The sequence below is a fragment of the Oncorhynchus tshawytscha genome, linkage group LG28 (genome assembly GCF_018296145.1).
Source record: "Oncorhynchus tshawytscha isolate Ot180627B linkage group LG28, Otsh_v2.0, whole genome shotgun sequence".
Lineage (NCBI taxonomy): Eukaryota > Metazoa > Chordata > Actinopteri > Salmoniformes > Salmonidae > Oncorhynchus > Oncorhynchus tshawytscha.
The window spans coordinates 37214654-37235847 of NC_056456.1; the positions used below are offsets into that span (position 1 = coordinate 37214654).

General features: G+C 42.6%; 1 protein-coding gene across 3 annotated transcripts in view; it reads right to left on the reverse strand.

The window, feature by feature from the left end:
- The window catches only part of LOC112227236 (nuclear receptor-binding protein 2), a 55505-nt gene that overhangs the window by 14586 nt on the left and 19725 nt on the right, over nt 1-21194 (reverse strand). For 2 of the 3 annotated variants that reach the window (XM_024392130.2, XM_024392129.2), the window contains exons 2-9: nt 9949-10071; nt 9431-9532; nt 9051-9140; nt 8525-8565; nt 7364-7458; nt 6005-6028; nt 5714-5797; nt 1054-1109 (exon numbers count right to left, since the gene is read on the reverse strand). In XM_024392130.2, the coding sequence (XP_024247898.1) occupies nt 1054-1109; nt 5714-5797; nt 6005-6028; nt 7364-7458; nt 8525-8565; nt 9051-9140; nt 9431-9532; nt 9949-10071 (615 nt within the window). The remainder of the gene's footprint in view (nt 1-1053; nt 1110-5713; nt 5798-6004; nt 6029-7363; nt 7459-8524; nt 8566-9050; nt 9141-9430; nt 9533-9948; nt 10072-21194) is intronic. The other variant, XM_042308181.1, reaches the window with a different exon arrangement.

The following is a 21194-nucleotide window of genomic DNA, read 5'->3' on the forward strand; positions in this document are numbered from 1 at the left end:
CGTCTGAATGTTGACCTGTTTAAAGGTCTTACATCAGCTACGGAGAGCGTGATCACACAGTTGTCTGGAACAGCTGGTGCTCTCATGCATGGTTCAGTGTTGTTTGCCTCGAAGCGAGCATAAAAAAGGCATTTAGTCCATCTGGTAGGCTCGCATCACTGGCAGCTCGCAGCTGGGTTTCCATTTGTAGTCCGTAATCGTTTGCAAGCCCTGCCCGTCGATGAGCGTCAGAGCCGGTATAGTAGGATCCAATCTTAGTCCTCTATTGACGCTTTGCCTGTTTGATGGTTCGTCGGAGGGCATAGTGGGACTTCTTATAAGCGTCCTGATTAGTATCCCAATCCTTGAAAGCAGTAGCTCTAGCCTTTAGCTCAGTGTGGTTGTTGCCTGTAATCCATGGCTTCTGGTTGGGATATGTACGTACGGTCACTGAGGGGACGACGTCGTCGATACACTTATTGAAGCCGGTGACTGAGGTGGTATAATCCTCAATGCCATTGGATGGATCGCAGAACATATTCCAGTCTGTGCTAGCAACACAGTCCTGTAGTATAGCATCCGCATCATCTGACCACTAAAAAATAATGTTTTTTTAAAGTAGTTTGTCAAGATTGGTGTGGGAGAACTTGACTGGCCTGCAGAGCCCTGACCTCAACCCCATTGAACACCTTTGGGTTGAATTGGAACGCCGACTGCGAACCAGGCCTAAATCGCCCAACACCACCAATTATCTTGTGGCTGAATGGAAGCAAGTCCCCGCAGCAATGTTCCAACATCTAGTGGAAAGCCTTCCCAGAAGAGTGGAAGCTGTTATAGCAGCAAAAGCAAGAACCAACTCCATAAATGACTGCGATTTTGGAATGAGATGTTCGATGACGAGCAGGTGTCCACATACTTTTGGTCATGTAGTGTATCTAAAGGGTATTTGGTTGTTTATTATTGGACCACTGCAAGAGAAAGTGTTTTGTGTCAGCGTAGAGTGAAGTTCACCCTAGACCCTGATCCTAAATCTGTACCCAGGGGGAAACTTCACCCCGGCTTGTTTTGTCTTACCTCCAGGGTACATATGCCAAAGGCGAAGATGTCAATAGAGCAAACATCCTCAGCCACTAAAGCAGAATAGTGTAGGAGAGAGAGAGAGAGAGACAGAGACAGAGCGTGTGAGACAGAGACAAGGGGAGAAGGAAAGAGAAAAGGTTATTTAGAGACCCCTTTGTCTGAATTACACACATTTGAAGACAGCTCAATGTACACTACACACAAAAACTATTTACAAAACAAAGCATATAAAATATGACATCAAATCAAGCTATATTTTTACAGCACATTTCAGACATGGAATCCAATGCAATGCCCTTCACAGGAAAAAATAAATGTAAATATTTACTACACAAGAATAGATGATGAAAATCAAATAATACAAACTGAACGACTGAAAAAGTACCCTAAGGAAAAGCAAAGCTAAAGAGGTGTGTTTTAAGATCTTTTAAATATGTCCACAGTTTCAGCCCCCCTCAGGTTCTCTGGCAGAGGGCTGGGGGCATAGTAACTAAAGGCTGCCTCTCCATGCCTCTTGGTCCCCTCAGGTTCTCTGGCAGAGGGCTGGGGGCATAGTAACTAAAGGCTGCCTCTCCATGCCTCTTGGTCCCCTCAGGTTCTCTGGCAGAGGGGCTGGGGGCATAGTAACTAAAGGCTGCCTCTCCATGCCTCTTGGTCCCCTCAGGTTCTCTGGCAGAGGGCTGGGGGCATAGTAACTAAAGGCTGCCTCTCCATGCCTCTTGGTCCCCTCAGGTTCTCTGGCAGAGGGCTGGGGGCATAGTAACTAAAGGCTGCCTCTCCATGCCTCTTGGTCCCCTCAGGTTCTCTGGCAGAGGGCTGGGGGCATAGTAACTCAAAGGCATGCTAAAGGCTCTCCATGCCTCTTGGTCCCCCATAAAGGCTGCCTCTCCATGCCTCTTGGTCCCCTCAGGCCTCTCCATGCCTCTTGGTCCCCTCAGGTTCTCTGGCAGAGGGCTGGGGGCATAGTAACTAAAGGCTGCCTCTCCATGCCTCTTGGTCCCCTCAGGTTCTCTGGCAGAGGGCTGGGGGCATAGTAACTAAAGGCTGCCTCTCCATGCCTCTTGGTCCCCTCAGGTTCTCTGGCAGAGGGCTGGGGTAAAAGGCTGCCTCTCCATGCCTCTTGGCAGGTTCTCTGGCAGAGGGCTGGGGGCATAGTAACTAAAGGCTGCCTCTCCATGCCTCTTGGTCCCCTCAGGTTCTCTGGCAGAGGGCTGGGGGCATAGTAACTAAAGGCTGCCTCTCCAGGCTGGCAGAGGGCTGGGGGCCTCTCCATGCCTCTTGGTCCCCTCAGGTTCTCTGGCAGAGGGCTGGGGGCATAGTAACTAAAGGCTGCCTCTCCATGCCTCTTGGTCCCCCAGGTTCTCTGGCAGAGGGCTGGGGGCATAGTAACTAAAGGCTGCCTCTCCATGCCTCTTGGTCCCCTCAGGTTCTCTGGCAGAGGGCTGGGGGCATAGTAACTAAAGGCTGCCTCTCCATGCCTCTTGGTCCCCTCAGGTTCTCTGGCAGAGGGCTGGGGGCATAGTAACTAAAGGCTGCCTCTCCATGCCGTTTGGTCCCAGGCTTTGGGATAGTTCAAAGGCCATTGTCAGAGGACCGGAGGGACCTAGTGGGAACATAACTTAAAAGCATGTCTGACATGTGCTGGGGTGCACAATGGTGGACTGATTTAAAATCCAATATAAGAATCTTAAAATGTATTCTAAAACTCACAGGCAGTCAGTGCAGGGACCTTAAAACTGGTGTAATGTGTGCTCTCCGTCTGGTCTTGGTCAGTAACCACGCTGCAGCATTCTGTATGTTTTGAGGCTGGCCAATGGCATTCTTGGGTAGACCAGACAGGAGAGCATTACAGTAGTAGTCAAGCCTGCTTGTAATAAAAGCATGGATGAGTCTCTGTCAGCCTGAGAGAAACAGATGCACATTGGCAATGTTCCTCAGGTGGTAAAAAGCCGTCACATTCCTAAATTGTGATTCGAAATTTAGCTCAGAATGTAAAATACCACTTAGGTTTTTCACCTGGATTTTTATCTTTCTTGCCCGTGAATTATAATGTGTGGCTAGATTCTCCCTCTGTGCTTTGGCTCCAACAATAAGTACCTCGGTCTTGTCTTAATTTAGCTGGAGGAAGTTGTGAGCCACCCAATTATTTACAATCACCAATACAGCTTAATAATTTATCCATGGAGCTAAAATCCTCTGGTGACACAGAAATGTAAAGTTGTGTTACATATGCGTAGCAGTGAAAATCAATGCTGTGCTTTCTGATAACGCTGCCAAGGGTTAACATATATTAACTGAACAGCACCGGACTCAGTACCGGAAATAGAACCTTGTGGAATGTATTTTCTCTGAGTGTTGTTCACCAAGGGTGACAAAAAAAACCCAGTTCTAAACCAATTTAGAACTGGACTGGAGAGGCCAACACACGTCTCCACAGTCTGCCCAGAAGGACATCATGGTCAACAGTGTCGAATGCAGCACTTAAATCTAAGAGTACAAGGACAGAGAGCTGTTTGGCGTCTGATGGCTCTAAAAGATAATTGACCACTTTAACTAAGGCGGTCTCTGTGCTGTGGTGGGCATGAAAACCAGATGGGAATTGTAAACCTTTTTTTTTTTAGGTTGACACTGCTGTTTGAACACCAAAATCTCCAGATGTTTGCTTAATAATGGAAGGTTGGAGATTGCTAAGAGCGTTAGAATCTATACTGAACAAAAATTTCAAAAATGCAACATGCAAGTTTTTATCCAGGCTGTATCACAACCGACCGTGATTGGGAGTCCCATAGGAGCGGCGCACATTTGGCCCAGTGTTGTCCGGGTTTGGCCGGTGTAGGCCGTCAAAGTAAATAAGATGTTTTCTTAACTGACTTGCCTAGTTAAATACAAGTTAAATAAATAAAAATTAAGTGTTGGTCCCATGTTTCATGAGCTGAAATAAAAGATCCCAGAAATGTTCCTTGCACTCAAAAAGCTTATTTCTCAAATTGTGCACATTAATTTCCATCCCTGTTAGTAAGCATTTCTCCTTTGTCAAGATAATCCATACACCTAACAGGTGTGGCATTTCAAGAAGCTGATTAAACAGCATGATTGTTACACAGGTGAACCTTGTGCTGGGGAAAATAAAAGGACCTCACAACACCACAGATGTCGCAAGTTGAAGGAGCAATCAATTGGCATGTTGACTGCAGGAATGTCCACCAGAGTTATGGCCAGAGAATGTTAATTTCTCTACCGCCTCCAATGTTGTTTTAGAGAATTTGACAGTTTGGCAGGCCTTACAATCGCAGACCACGTGTAACGACACTAGCCTGGGACCTTCACATCCGGCTTCTTAACTTCTTGTAACTAGGGGGCAGTATTTTCATTTTTGGAAAAATAACGTTCCCAGAGTAAACGGGATATTTTGTCAGGACCAGATGCTAGAATATGCATATAATTGACAGATTAGGATAGAAAACACTCTAAAGTTTCCAAAACTGTAAAAATATTGTCTGTGAGTATAACAGAACTGATATTGCAGGCGAAAGCCTGAGAAAAATCCAATCCGGAAGTGACTCATGTTTTGAAAGCTCTGCGTTCCGATGCCTGTGAGATCGACTGAGACCAGTCACCCAGACAGCTGATGAAACTGAGGAGTATATCTGTCTGTAATAAAGCCCTTTTGTGGGGAAAAACTCATTCGGATTGGCTGGTTCTGGCTCCCAAGTGGGTGGGCCTATGCTCTCCCAGGCCCACCCATGGCTGTGCCCCATGTCTAATCCATAGATTAGGGCCTAATTCATTTATTTCAATTGACCGATTCCCTTATATGAAGTGTAACTCAGTAAAATCGTTGAAATTGTTGAATGTTGGGCTAATATTTTGGTTCAGTACAGATTACTTTTCTTCAGAACGGTTTTTAACATAGGCACTCTCCCCACTGCACTAAAAACTGCTATGAACAGGGAGTGGTTAACAATAGCTTGCATTTCTTCAGATACACTATTAAAAACTGTTTTGAAGGTGTTGAGGATAGGATCGAGGCTTAAGTTGTGATATCACTTTCCTGAGCATGTCTGTGTCAACCAGGGGAAATAAATCCATAGTGCCTTCTCATCAGGTCTTGCTTTACTGATAACCAACATTAGGCTGGGTATCTTCTCTCTGAAATATGCTGCAAACTCACATTTAGATGTGGAGGAAAGGTCACATAGGTTTGCAGGTGTAGGATTTATCAGGCCATCAATGGTGGAGAAGAGCACTCACAAATTACTCTGATTAATAGTGATCATGTTAGAAAAATGAGCCCGTCTGGCATTCATAATTGCCTTGTTATATATGTCAAGTTGCCCTCTCAGAATATCACAATGGACCTGCAACTGCCTTTCTCCACTTCCGCTCTGCCTTTCTGCAATTTCTCTTTCATTTATTATTTCTCACTCCAAGGGGCTCTCCCTTTGGATGTGGCCTTTTTCAACTTTACTGGAGCTATGGCATCAATGGTTGCCCTTAATTTGCTATTAAAGTTAACTAAATTATCATAAGAGAAAGGCAGAATAGGTGGTGGAGTATTTTTCATGCACACGAGCCAAAATAAGAGCTACATCAAATGCATGAGGAGCAGATGGAGTTAAAGGGAGAGTAAGAAAGATGGGAGATAGTCACTTACAGCCGTATTCAGGAGCAAAATAGTGCTGGTTCGTTTCATCATCCCGATGATGCTGCACATTTCCGTAGATCGCCTCTGGGAAAACTAAGAAAGGGACAAACAGACCAGAGTAAAAAAATAAGTCTCCATCTCGTTCACACTCTCGAAAACAGATTATATTCACCATTTTTTTGACCAAGTGAATGGCAGTCTAGAGAACATAAACCACAACAGAACTTAGTTCCTAAATTAGTAGTTGGATTGTAGACTAGAAGGGGGAAAAAAAACAACAGTGACAAATAGGATTCTTACCATTGACAAACAGCCTATGCCACACTGTAAACAAAACAGAAAGACACTGAGAATTCAAACAAATGATCATGCCCCAAGAGGAAAAACTGAGGAAAAGTTAGGTATATATTCAATTATATACAGTACCAGTCAAAAGTTTGGACACACCTACTCATTTAAGGGTTTTTCTTAATTTTATTTACAACGTAGAATAAAAGCGAAGACATCAAAACTATGAAATAATCTAGCAAAAAAAAAAAAAAAAAAAAAAGTGTTAAACAAGTCAAATTATATTTTTATAAGATTCTACAAAGTATCCAGCCACCCTTTGCCTTGATGACAGCTTTGCACACTCTTGGCATTCTCTAAACCAGCTTCATGAGGTAGTCACCTGGAATGCATTTCAATTAGTTAGTTTGTGGAATATCTTTCCTTCTTAATGTATTTGAGCCAATCAGTTGTGTTGTGACAAGGTAGGGGTGGTATACAGAAGACAGACCAATTTGGTAAAACACCAAGTCCATATTATGGCAAGAACACCTCAAATAAGTAAAGACAAACGACAGTCCATCAATACTTTACTTCAGGAACTTTGAAAGTTTCTTCAAGTGCAGTCGCAAAAATCAACAAGCAACCTGTTGAAACGGGCTCTCATAGGGACTGACCACAGGAAAGAAGTTACCCAGAGTTACCTCTGCTGCAGAGGATAAGTTCATTAGTTGCCAGCTTCAGAAATTGCAGCCTAAATACCAAATAAATGCTTCAGAGTTCAAGACACATTTCACCATCAACTGGTCGAACTGCTGCAAAGAAACTACTACCAAAAGGACAAGAAACAGGAGCAATGGACAGACTGGTGGAAATATGTCCTTTGGTCTGATGAGCCAAAGGGTGGCTACTTTGAAGAATCGAAAATATATTTTGATTTGTTGAACACTTTTTTTGGATACTACATGATTCCATGTGTTATTTTCCATGTGTTATTTTATAGTTTTGATGTCTTCACTATTATTCTACAATGTAGAAAATAGTAAAAAGAAAAGAAAAACCCTTGAATGAGTAGGTGTCCAAACTTTTGACTGGTACTGTAATCCCCATTCAACTTAATAGAATGTGATATCACTGTAGGTCTGTTAGAGGGGTACATCAGTAACAGCAGTGTCTTATTACCATTGTTCTTTGTTTTTTGGTGATTAGATAAACACCCGCGTTGTAATTCTCCAATCTTTTCCCTGCAAATGTCCACTTGTGTACTACCTCTGACGGTTTTAAAAGCATAGCATTTTCCTATTCCTATGATTTAAATCCAACTAGCGTCAGGGAAAACGGTGGAGTACTGGTACTCTCTTCCCCCCCCTCCTTGCCCTGTAGACCACATACCCGAGCCGATCTTGATGAGTCCGTTGTGCTGGATAAAGATGGTGTCACACGTCAAGTTACCATGGACTATGGGCGGGTGGCAGGAATGCAGATAACTAAGGATATAAATTCGCATTCATATTAAAAAAAACTAACCTTTTTGCGTGCGTGTGATTTCTGTCCTGTGTTAAAATCAAATGTCAGTAATATATTATGTCTTGTCATGTGCTGTGTATAATCTACTTCATAAATCTTCTACAGGAGAAGCAGTTTCACATCGTTCAGCTTGATGTTAAAGTTGCTTATTTATAGTAGTTAAATATAATACAATTTAAGAAACATGGCAGTCAGATTCTCCCCTAAACCTGCTGGGATACTGCTTTGTGGAGCCGCCATCTTCTTTTTTTCTCTTGTTACCATGTGGTGTAAAGTACTTCAGTTTTATTTATTTATTTTATTATAAGTACTTAAGTACTTTAAAGTATTTTTACTTAAGTAGTTTCAGGTATCTATCTGTACTTTACTTTTGATATTTTTTACTACTTTTACTTCACTACATTCCTGAGGAAAATAATGTACTTTTTTACTCCATACAATTTCCCTTTGAATGCTTAGCTGGACAGGAAAATGGTCTAATTCACTCACTTAAAGAGAAAATCCCTGGTCATCCCTACGGCATCTGATCTGGTGGACTCACTAAATAAATGTTTTGTTTGAAAATTATGTATGAGTGTTGGAGTGTGCCCCTGGCTAACAGTACATTTTAAAAACACATCTGGTTTGCTTAATAAGGAATTTGAAATGATTTACACTTAAGTATATTTAAAACCAAATACTTTTTTTTTTTTTTTACTTAAGTAGGATTTTACTGGGTGACTTTCACTTTTGAGTCATTTTCTATTAAGGTGTCTTTACTTTTACTCAAGTATGACAATTGGGTACTTTTTCCACCACTATCCTTTAGATATATCACTGAATAAATAGAGTTCACACAAAATATACAAAACCAATATTCTATCACTGTCATCTGAATTGTAGTTGAACTTTTGGTAAAAAAAAATAAAAAGTCAACGTCATTTTAACTAGATTTGAACCACAATTTGACTAGAAGATTTCAAGAGTTGGTTTATTTCAAGCAAAATTCACATTTGTTGACAGGTTGAATGGTGCCGGGTTTCTTACCTCAGAGCTGACAGAATCTGAGTGCACCATCGCTTCCATGCCTAAAAACCGACCAGACGCAAGCAGAGAAACAGTTTTACTGAATGACTTAAATAGATACAAAAACAGTGGCCGTCTACAAAATCTTACACCATCTGGATAAGTGTTTAACCTACTGGTGCAATCTGATGCCCTGCTGCAGAGCATTTGAATCTGTTAGTATGTGTAGCGCGACTGCTTTGCGGGTGGTCTGGAATGCGTCCAGAGACAAATACAGAATAAGTGACTACGAGAAACGTTCTAAATCCTATATGTTGTGGTAGTTTTAAAGCCAAACACTAGATGGCGCTATTCCCAGTTGAGGTTTGATGAGGGAGGAGGAAGACGAGTAGGAATGGACCTTAGAGATGATAGATCTGACAGCATGGGTAACGCCATTCAGGCTACCCATAGGAATTACCCACCCACTTGACTACTTTAAAATGGTGGAAGCCCTCAGCCTTTTGGTCATTAGAGGCCTCTATCATTCTCTATGGAATGGACTCACCTTGACATTCATGGTCTTGTGGTTTTTCTTTGTTTTCTTTAAGAACTGCTTGAGACTGCCTGATGACATGTACTCTGTGATGAAGATCACCTGAGTTTGGAGATAGACATGGAGATATAATGAGTGGTTGGGGGGACATCAGTGTTCTTGGAAAAACTTGTTTATCCGAAAAGGTGTAAAATTATATATCCATATACTATAGTCATTGAAATTCACAAGCCGTTTTGAATGGACTTTAAAAAAAAAGGAGGGTAATTACTTCTCCCAGATGCTGACAGTTTGTTCCTGTGTACAGTATGTACTGGTTACCTGTGTGTGTGTGTGTGTGTGTGTGTGTGTGTGAGAGAGAGACCAAGGTCATGCGTGCTCATGTCCCTCACCCTCGCCCGACTCTCCCTGGTGTCCAGCCAGTACTTATGGAACTTGACAATGTTGGGGTGATCTACATGCATCAGGCTCTCAAACATCTCCCTCATTCGATCCTGCAAGACAAACAACCATGAAGACCCACACTTCTGAAATGTTTTACTATCTTTATTTAACTAGGCAAGTCAGTTAAATAACACATTCTTATTTACAATGATGGCTTTGGAACAGTGGGTTAACTGCCTTGTTCAGAATGACAAACTTCTTGTCAGCTCGGGGATTTGATCGCACAACCTTTTGGTTACTGGTCCAATGCTCTAACCACTAGGCTACCTGCCCGCCCCATGAGCTCTCAAAGCCGGTTATCAACATCATTCTTTGACACGCACGACAAAAATATCTACCTTCCTAGTCCTGCCAGGTCAAACTTCTTTTTTTTCTCTCTTTAAAAAAAAAAAAACAGATTCTGCCTTTTAAAAAAATGGGGGGAATAATAAATAAAACAATCAGGACAGGATTATTAAAAAGATACCTCGTGAGATTTGAAGACCTTCTTATCGGAGAACTGCACTTCGTTCCACACCACCTCCACCCCCTCCTCTGTGTCCATGGCCAGTGAGGCAGTCTCGATGCCCGGGACATTCCCCTGACTCACCTACAAAAACAGAGGAAAGCGTAGGTCCAAAGTATTAGTCAGCCCTCTTCGAAACTGTTAAAATGCTTTCCTCCGTGGCCTGGCTGCTCTAGGGGTAAAGCCGGTCTCCAGTGTTGGCATAGGTTAGAATCTGGCCTACTGTCATATGACACATCTCCATCTTTCCCCATTGTCATCCTCCATCTGTTCAACAAAAGTCAGACAAAGAAATGTATAATGCTTCCCTCCTTCTTCCCCTCCTTGAGGCAATCAGTGATACAAATCAATTGAATAGGTGAAAGTTTTCCACCAATCCAGACATGTCAGATCAGTGATTACTTCAAAGAAAATTAGGATTTCTTAGACATATTCAAATGAACCCTGGATTTGTGCTGCATGTTATAGTGGTTCATTTTAGAGGTACAGAAGCAAAGCTTGGACCATTTAAAAATGAACAAACATTGTTTACAACTTCCAATATGTTCTAGAATAGACACTGAGTGTACAAAAAAAAAAGTAATCATTGACTGACCGGTTGTAATAAAAGCTACGTCATGGAAAGAGCAGGTGTTCCTGACGTTTTGTACACAGTGTATGACTCAAGTATCCCCAAAATATGTCTGGTCGTTGAACAACTGAACCATCTACCACACCTGACAGGGAGTTGCAAAGGACAGTATAAGAACATGTTAGAAAAAAACCCCCACACATTTACATTAGTTCTATTTGCGTAAATGAGTCTAAATTGAATAAGTCAATGCTCTTCGGACTCACGCTGTAAGGGATCAAAAGGAAATGATCCCGTTCCAAACTGACTGCACGCTATCCTGTCTGGAGAGCAAAACGGGGTCAACACAAGTAAGATAGTCGCTAGTGAAAGTCTACACACCCCTTGCATAGTCTTAACATTTTCTGTCTTAAAACATAATCTAAATAAAGGAATAAATGTGCATGTTCTAATGATCTACAACAACCTACCCCACATTTACAAAGTGAAAGAATTGATTGTAAATTGGAAAATGTTCTCTTATTAACAAAAAAACACAAACAAGTGCTGGTCCCATGTTTCATGAGCTGAAATAAAAGATCCCAGAAAAGTTCCATACACACAAATGGCTTATTTCTCTAAAATGTTGTGCACAAATGTGTTTACATCCCTATTAGTGAGCATTTCTCCTTTACCAAGATAATACATCCACCTGACAGGTGTTGCATATCAAGAAGCTGATTAAAACAGAATGATCATCATTACAAATCAAATGTTATTGGTCACATACGCATGTTTAGCAGATGTTATTGTGGGTGTAGCGAAATGCTTGCATTTCTAGCTCCAACAGTGCAGTAATATCTAACAATACACACAAATCTAACGTAAAGGAATTAAGAATATATCAATATTTGGATGAGCAATGAATAGAATGCAGCATATACATGTGAGATGAGTAATGCAAAATATGGGGTTTAATTTAAAAAATGTAAACATTAAAGTGGCCAGTGATTTCAAGTCTATGTATATAGGGCAGCAGCCTCTAAGATGCTAGTGATGGCTATTTAACAGTCTGATGGCCTTGAGATATAATCTGTTTTTCAGTCTCTCGGTCCCAGCTTTGATGCACCTGTACTGACCTCGGCTTCTGGATGATATCGGGGTGAACAGGCAGTGGCTCGGGTGGTCGTTATCCTTGATATTTTTGGCCTTCCTGTGACAAGTCAATGACTTCCTGTAGGGGTCCTGTAGGGGTCCTGGAGGGCAAGTACTTTGCCCCCGGTGATGCGTTGGGAAAGACCGCACCACCCTTTGGAAAATCCTGTGATTGCGGGCGGTGTAGTTGGCGTACCAGCTGGTGATACATCCTGACAGGATGCTCTCAATTGTGCATCTGTAAAAGTTTGTCAGGGTTTTAGATGCCAAGTCAAATATCTTCAGCCTCCTAAAATTGAAAGAGGTGCTCTTGCGCCATTTTCACCACACTGTCTGTGTGGGTGGACCATTTCAGTTTGTCAGTGATGTTTACCAAGGAACTTGAAGCTTTCCACCTTGTCCACTGCGGTCCCATCAATGTGGATAGGGGTGCTCTGCTGTTTCCTGAAGTCCACTATCAGCTCCTTTGTTTTGTTGATGTTGGGTGAGAGGTTATTTTCCTGGCACCACACTCCCAGGGACCTCACCTCCTCCCTGTAGGCTGTCTCATCATTGTTTGTAATCAGGCCTACTACTGTTGTGTCGTTGGAGGCGTGTGTGGCCACGCGGTTATGGGTAAACGGAGTACAGGAGGAGGCTGAGCACGCACCCTTGTGGGTCCCCTATGATGAGGATCAGCAGAGCAGAGGTGATGTTTCCTACCTTCACCACCTTGGGGTGGCCCGTCAGGAAGACCAGGACCTAGTTGCACAGGGCGGGGTTCAGACCCAGGGCTCCGAGTTTAACGATGAGCATGGAGGGTACTATGGTGTTGAATCCTGAGCTATAGTCAATGAACAGCATTCTTACATAGGTTTTCCTCTTGCCCAGATGGGATAGGGCAGTGTGCAGTGTGATTGCATCATCTGTGGATCTACTGGAGTGGTAAGCAAGTTGAAGTGGGTCTAGGGTGTCAGTTAAGGTAGAGGTGATATGATCCTTGACTAATCTCTCAAAGCACTTTGTGATGACAGAAGTGAGTGCTACGGGGCGATAGTCATTTAGTTCAGCTACCTTTGCTTTCTTGGGTAGAGGAACAGTGGTGGACATCTTGAAGCATGTGGGGAGAGCAGACTGGGATAGGGAGAGATTGAATATGCCTGTAAACACTCCAGCCAGCTGGTCTGCGCATACTCTGAGGACGTGGCTTCGCGATTAAATGTCTTATTCACGTCGGCCACGGAGGAGAACCCACAGTCCTTGATAGCTGGCCGCGTCAGTGGCACTGTGTTATACTCAAAGTGGGCGAAAAAGGTGTTTAGCTTATCCGGAAGCAAGACATCGCAGACTCCCTTTGTAGTCCGTGATTGTCTGTAGACCCTGCCACATACGTGTCTGAGTCGTTCATCATCAGATGTCGTCAAACTCACTTCCAAGGTTGAGGACCTCGAGAACAGACAGCGCCAGGGGAACTGTCGCATTTTCGGCGGGAGAGAGGGACTCGAGACCGTAGGCGGAATGCGGCCTACCCTGTCCATAGCTAAACTGCTACAGGAAATTCTAGGCCTTGATTTACGCCCCCAACCTTGACAGGGAGTACAGAAGCATACAGTCTGCACCAAAGAATGGGGAGCCGCCCAGAACCATAGTAGTTCAATTCCACTACCTTCAGGAGGAGGAGGTCTTCCCTAAGGCAACGTGAGAGGCTCCCATCACCCACTATGGCCAGAATATTCACATTTACCCGGACTACACGGTGGTAGTCATGAAGAAGAGGTTCAGTTTAACATGGTAGCATTTTGCTCTAGTCTAGGAGAGGTAGATGCAGCCTTCCAACAGGGGGAAGACCAGCATAGGGGTCCAAGGTTTTCTGGCTATTTTGTTGTTTTTAGCCGTTTTTTCCCCTTTTCTTTATTACTCTGACCTTTCAGCACACTGACCATGAGATTGTACTTACATTCATTTCTGATTACTATGCCTAATTCACATACTCTAGGCGCCACAAGCTGGATCATGAAAGGAATGAACCAGGTGGTGAAGCGTAGCCGAGTGTATGCTCATCTTAAGTCCTTAAATCCGTTCGTTGTTTTTCTCCAAGAGACCCATCTCCGGTCCAGAGACCATGACAAACTAAAGAGAGGATGGGTAGACCAAATATTTCACTCCAACTATGTTACTAAGGCCAGAGGGGCAGCCATCCTTATCAGAAAAAAGCACCCCATTTGTCTCCTCCAAAGTAATTTCAGATACTAATGGCAGATGGTGATGGGGAAATTGTTTAGCACACAGGTTATTCTAGGCTAACCTCTATGGTCCTAATTGGGATGACGACCTGAATCCAATCGAGAATCTGTAGAAAGAACTGAAAACTGCTGTTCACAAATGCTCTCCATCCAACCTCACTGAGCTCGAGCTGTTTTGCAAGGAGGAATGGGAAAAAATGTCAGTCTCTCGATGCAAAACTGATAGAGACATACCCCAAGCGACTTACAGCTGTAATCGCAGCAAAAGGTGGCGCTACAAAGTATTAACTTAAGGGGGCTGAATAATTTTGCACGCACAATTTTTCAGTTTTTGATTTGTTAAAAAAGTTTGAAATATCCAATAAATGTCGTTCCACTTCATGATTGTGTCCCACTTGTTGTTGATTCTTCACAAAAAAATACAGTTTTATATCTTTATGTTTGAAGCCTGAAATGTGGCAAAAGGTCGCAAAGTTCAAGGGGGCCGAATACTTTCGCAAGGCACTGTAATTATATGCAGACAATCTTCTTTTATACATCTCTAACCCTGTGGAGTTTATACCCTCTCTCTTGGACATGCTACAAGGTTTTGGGACATTCTCTGGTTATAAGTTAAACCTAACAAAAAGTGTGCTCCTCCCCATTAATCAGTTAGCAGAAGGAATTGGGTCAATTTCCCATTTAAGGCAGAGCATCAGGTCTTTACTTATTTGGGGATAAAAGTCACACACTCATTTAAAGCTCTGTTTAAACAACTTCTAAACACTCCTGGAGCGCACTAGGAAGGATTTCATAAGGTGGTCGTCTCTTCCCATTCCATTATTAGGTCGCATTAATTCTGTTAAGATGACTACTGCCAAGGTTTTTGTACTTATTGCAAATTATTCCCATTTTTCTGCCAAAGTCGACGTTCAAACTGGACAGCTACATTTCTTAAAAAGAAAATGTTTATTACATTTTTACCCCCTTTTTCGTGGTATCCAATTGTTAGTAGTTACTATCTTGTCTCATCGCTACAACTCCCGTAGGGGCTCGGGAGAGACGAAGGTCGAAAGCCATGCGTCCTCCGCCATGCGTCCTCTGAAACACAACCCAACCAAGCCGCACTGCTTCTTAACACAGCGCGCATCCAACCCGGAAGCCAGCTGCACCAATGTGTCAGAGGAAACACCGTGCACCTGGCGACCTGGTTAGCGTGCATTGCGCCCGGCCTGCCACAGGAGTCGCTAGTGCGCAATGAGACAAGGATATCCCAACCGGCCAAACCCTCCCTAACCCGGACGACGCTAGGCCAATTGTGCGTTGCCCCACGGACCTCCCAGTTGCGACAGAGCCTGGGCGCGAACCCAGAGTCTCTGGTTACATCTACATTTTTCAACTTCATTTGGAATAAGTCAAATCCACAAATGAGAAAGGTCTATCTAGAGAGACCTAAGCTCCCAGGCGGGCTAGGCCTTCCCAATTTTTTACACTACTACAGGTCAGCAAATATATATAAAATGTGTTTATTGGGTTTCTACATTTGAAAACAAGGCTGGTCCAACTTGGGCCATTATGGAGTTACAGTCAAGCCTTCCAACTTCTCGCTCCTGTGCTCCTCATGAACCTTGACACCCATGTTTTGAACCCCATTGTAAATAGAGGTCGACCGATTTCAAGTTCTCAGAACAAAAATCAGTAACTCTGCATTTTTGGATGCCGATTACATTGCATTCCACGAGAAAACTACATGGCAGGCTGACCACCTGTTACACGAGTGCAGCAAGGAGCGAAGGTAAATTGCTGGCTAGCATTAAACTTATAAAAAACATTCAATCTTCACATAATCACTAGTAAACTACACATGGTTGATGATAGTACTAGTTTAACTAGCTTGTCCTGCGTTGCATATAATCAATGTGGTGCCTGTTAATTTATCATGGAATCACAGCCTACTTCGCCAAATGGGTGACGATTTAACAAAAGCACATTCGCGAAAAAAGAACAATCGTTGCATGAATATACCTAACCATAAACATCAATGCCTTTCTTAAAATCAATACACAGAAGTAAATATTTTTTAAAACCTGCATACTTAGTAAAAATAAATTAATGTTAGCAGGCAATATTGTCTTATTTCACTGTAGAGCCTCTAGCCCTGCTCAATATACTTTATCCAACCCTTTAGTTCCACCTCCCACACATGCGATGACATCACCTGTTTAAATGATGTTTCTAGAGATAATAACTCTCTCATCATCACTCAATGCCTAGGTTTACCTCCACTGTATTCACATCCTACCATACCTTTGTCTGCAGAGCTCGTGCTGCTAGGTGACCTAAACTGGGACATGCTTAACACCCCGGCCATCCTACAATTGAAGATTGATGCCCTCAATCACACAAATTATCAATGAACCTACCAGCTACAACCCCAAAGCTGTAAACACAGGCACCCTCATAGATGTCATCCTAACCAACTTGCCCTCCAAATACACCTCTGCTGTCTTCAACCAAGATCTCAGCGATCACTGCCACATTGTCTGCATCCGTAATGGGTCTGCGGTCAAACGACCACCCCTCATCACTGTCAAACACTCCCTAAAACACTTCAGCGAACAGGCCTTTCTAATCGACCTGGCCCGGGTATCCTGGAAGGATATTGACCTCATCCCGTCAGTAGAGGATGCCTGGTTATTCTTAAAAAGTGTCTTCCTCACCATCTTAAATAAGCAAGCCCCATTCAAAAAAATGTAGAACCAGGAACAGATATAGCAATTGATTCTCTCTAGACCTCACTGCCCTTGACCAGCATAAAAACATGCTGTGGCATTCTGCATTGGCATCGAATTGCCCCCGTGATATGCAACTTTTCAGGGAAGTTAAGAACCAATATACACAGGCAATTAGGCAAGCTAAGGCTAGCATTTTCAAGCAGAAATGTGCATCCTGTTGCAAAAACTCAAAAAAGTTATGGGGCTGTAAAGTCCATGGAGAATAAGAGCAACTCCTCCCAGCTGCCCACTGCACTGAGGCTAGGAAACATTGTCACCACCGATAAATCCACTATAATTGAGTATTTCAATAAGCATTTTTCTGTGGCTGGCCATGCTATTTACCTGGCTACCCCTACCCCGGTCAACAGCCCTGCACCCCCCACAGCAAGCCTCCCCCATTTCTCCTTCATCCAAATCCAGATAGCTGATGTTCTGAAAGAGCTGCAAAATCTGGACCCCTACAAATCAGACGGGCTAGACATTCTGGTCCCTCTCTTTCTGAAATTATCTCCCGAAATTGTTGCAACCCCTATTACTAGCCTGTTCAACCCCTCTTTTGTATTGTCAGATTCCCAAAGATTCGAAAGCAGCTGCGGTCATCCCCCTCTTCAAAGGTGGGGACACTCTTGACCCAAACTGCTACAGACCTATATCTATCCTACCCTGCTTTTCTAAGGTCTTCGAAAGCAAAATTAAACAGAATACCGACCATTTCGAATCCCACCGTACCTTCTCCGCTATGCAATCTGGTTTCAGAGCTGGTCATGGGTGCACCTCACCCACGCTCAAGGTCCTAAACGATATAACCACCATCGAAGAGAGACAATACTGTGCAGCCGTATTCGTCGACCTGGCCAAGGCTTTCGACTCGGTCAACCACCACATTCTTATCGGCAGACTAAACAGCCTTGGTTTCTCAAATGATTGCCTCGCCTGGTTCACCAACTACTTCTGAGAGTTCAGGGTGTCAAATTGGAGAGCCTGTTGTCTGGACTTCTGGCAGTCTATGGGGGTGCCACAGGGTTAAATTCTCAGGCCAACTCTCTTCACTGTATACATCAATGTTGCTCCCGCTGCTGGTGATTCTCTGATCCACCTCTACACAGATGACACCATTCGGTATACCTCTGACCCTTCTTTAAATACAAGTAAAACTAAATGCATGCTCTTCAACCGATCGCTGCCCGCACCTGCATGCCCGTCCAGCATCACTACTCTGGACGGTTCTGACTTAAAATATGTGGACAACTACAAATACCTTGGTGTCTGGTTAGACTAAACTCTCCTTCCAGACTCACATAAAACATCTCCAATCCAAAGTTAAATCTAGAATTGGCTTCCTATTTCGCACAAAGCATCCTTCACTCATGCTGCCAAACATATCCTCGTAAAACTGATCATCCTACCGATCCTCAACTTCAGCGATGTCATTTACAAAATAGCCTCCAACACTCCTCAACAAATTGGATGCAGTCTATCACAGTGCCATCTATTTTGTCACCAAAGCACCATATACTACCCACCACTGCGACCTGTATGCTCTCGTTGGCTGGCCCTCACTTCATACTCGTCGCCAAACCCACTGGCTCCAGGTCATCTACAAGTCTCTGCTAGGTAAAGCCCCACCTTCTCAGCTCACTGGTCACCATAGCAGCACCCACGCGTAGCAGGCGCTCCAGCAGGTATATCTCACTGGTTACCCCCAAAGCCAATTCCTCCTTTGGCCGCCTCTCCTTCCAGTTCTTTGCTGCCAATGACTGGAACGAACTGCAAATATCACTGAAGCTGGAGACTCATATCTCCCTCACTAGCTTTAAGCACCAGCTGTCAGTGCAGCTCACAGATCATTGCACCTGTACACAGCCCATCTGTAAATAGCCCATCCAACTACCTTATCCGCATACTGTATTTATTTATCTTGCTCCTTTGCACCCCAGTATCACTACTCGCACACTCATCTATCACTCCAGTGTTTAATTCCTATTTTGTAATTATTTTGCCACCATGGCCTATTTATTGCCTTACCTCCCTTGCACACAATGTATATAGACTTTCTACTGTATGTTTGTTTATTTCATGTGTAACTCTGTGTTGTTGTTTGTGTCGAATTGCTTTGCTTTATCGTGGCCGGGTCGCCATTGTAAATGAGAACTTGTTCTCAACTAGCCTACCTGGTTAAATAAAAAGGTACAAATATATATTAACTAGGGAAATTGTCACTTCTCTTGCGTTCATTGCACGGAGAGTCAGGGTATATGCAACAGTTTGGGCCACCTGGCTCATTACGAACTAATTTGCCTGAATTTTACATAATTGTGACATAACATTGAAGGTTGTGAAATGTAACAGCAATATTTAGACTTAGGGATGCCACCCATTCGATAAAGTACAGAACGGCTCCGTATTTCACTGACAGAATAAACCTTTTGTTTTTGAAATTATAGGTTCCGGATATGACCATGACCAAAAACGAGTATTTCTGTGTTTATTATAATTAAGTCTATGATAGAGCAGTCTGACTGAGCGGTGGTATGCAGCAGCAAGCTCGTAACCATTCCTTCAAACACAGTCCTGTTTATGACTTCAAGCCTAACAACTCCTGAGATTAGGTCAAAAGGCATATGAAATATAAAATGGTAGAGAGAGAAATAGTCGACATGTCATATTTCTTATAATAACTACAACCTAAAAAAAACTTCTTAACTGGGAATATTGAACCACCAGCTTTCATCTATTTTCATTTCATATATTCATATACTTTCATATATTCTGAGCAAGGAATTTAAAAGTTAGCTTTTTATTTTTTTACCTGGCACATATTGCACTTTTAATTTCTTCTCCAACATTTCTTTGCCCTATTTAAACCAAATTGAGCACGTTTCATTATTTATTTTACACTAAATAATTCGATTTTTGTATTATATTAAAGTTAAAATAAGTGTGCATTTAGTATTGTTGTAATTGTCATTATTACAAAAAAAAATCTAATAAAAAATATATATATTAAAATCGGTATCGGCGTTGTAAAATCATAAAATTGGTCCACCTCTAGTTAAAGAACTCGCTTAAAATCTGGTCCCATTTCCAAAATCACTTTTAAACACGCAAGCGGCTTCTCTCCATTAACATGAATCATCTCTTCCCAGGGTCACAGATTGACCTGGCATTCCAGTTTTGGCATAGGAACAGTGTGATGTTTTTTTGTGACCCATTTGTTGATAACACATTAGTCTCATTCGATACTCTGAGTGTTGACCATAATATTCCCAATAACCACTTATTTTTATTCGATACACAGATTTGCCAAAAAAAAAATTCCCTTCATTTCCACTCAAGCCTACTAAGTGTCAAGTCCAGAGGTGCTTAGATCTTAACCCTTATCCGAAGGGCACAATCTCCAGATTGTACGACATAATACTCCACATTAATCTGCCTTTCTGTGCTTGGGTCCCAACAAAGTTTGACTTAACCTGGTCTCCATTAATACAATACCTGGAGAGCCTGTCTTTTACTTTGTGCAACTTGCATCGTTTGGTAAGCAGTCTGTTCTAGTGGTCATTTGTGCTGATAAGAATTTATTGAACTTATTTTTTTATTTATTTTGTTTGTTTCTATTACTGTTTGTTTCTTACTTATTTAACTTACTTTTATAGATGCCTTGTTGGGTGGGTGGTTTGAAGGGAGCGGGAGGGGGTGAGGGGTTGTACTGTTTTTGTTTCAAAATCTATGAATAAAACGTTTAAAAGGTCTCTCTAAAAAGTGCAGTTGTCACCCAACACAATGCCACAGATGTCTCAAGTCAAGTTGAGGGAGCGTGCAATTGGCATGCTGACTACAGGCATGTCCACCAGAGCTGTTGCCTTAGAATTAAATGTTAATTTCTCTACCATAAGCAGCCTCCAATGTAGTTTTAGAGAATTTGGCAGTACATCCAACCAGCCTCAAGTGACGACCACGTGTATGGCGTCGTGTAGGCGAGCAGTTTGCAGATGTCAACGTTGTGAACAGAGTTCCCCATGGTGGCTTGGCATTCTGGTATGGGCAGGTATGAGCTACAGACAAAAATTGCATTTTAAAAATCAATGGTAATTTGAATGCACAGAGATATTGTGATGAGAGCCTGACACCCTGATGTGAGGCATCATGTTATGGGTATGCTTGTCATCAGCAGGGACCGGGGAGTTTGTTGTGATTAAAATAAATATGAAAAGGAGCAAAGCCCGGGTAAAAAGTAAATGAAAAAAGTATTTTCAAAACCTAACCCTGGAATAGCTTTATTTTTCAGCAAGACAATTACACACATTTTCATGGTTAAGACACGCCAGAATGGCTTTCCAAGAGGTGTTGAGTGTTGCTGAGTGGTCAAGTCAGAGTCCTGACTTAAAATATGCTTGAATATCAGGTGGTTGAAAAAATGGTTTGGAAAAAAATAATGGGGGGGGTGTAGTTCTGTAGAAAAACAAATTTGATCATTTTTCTAGATTAAATTCAAAGACAGCAGAATGTGAATAATGTGTAAGGGGT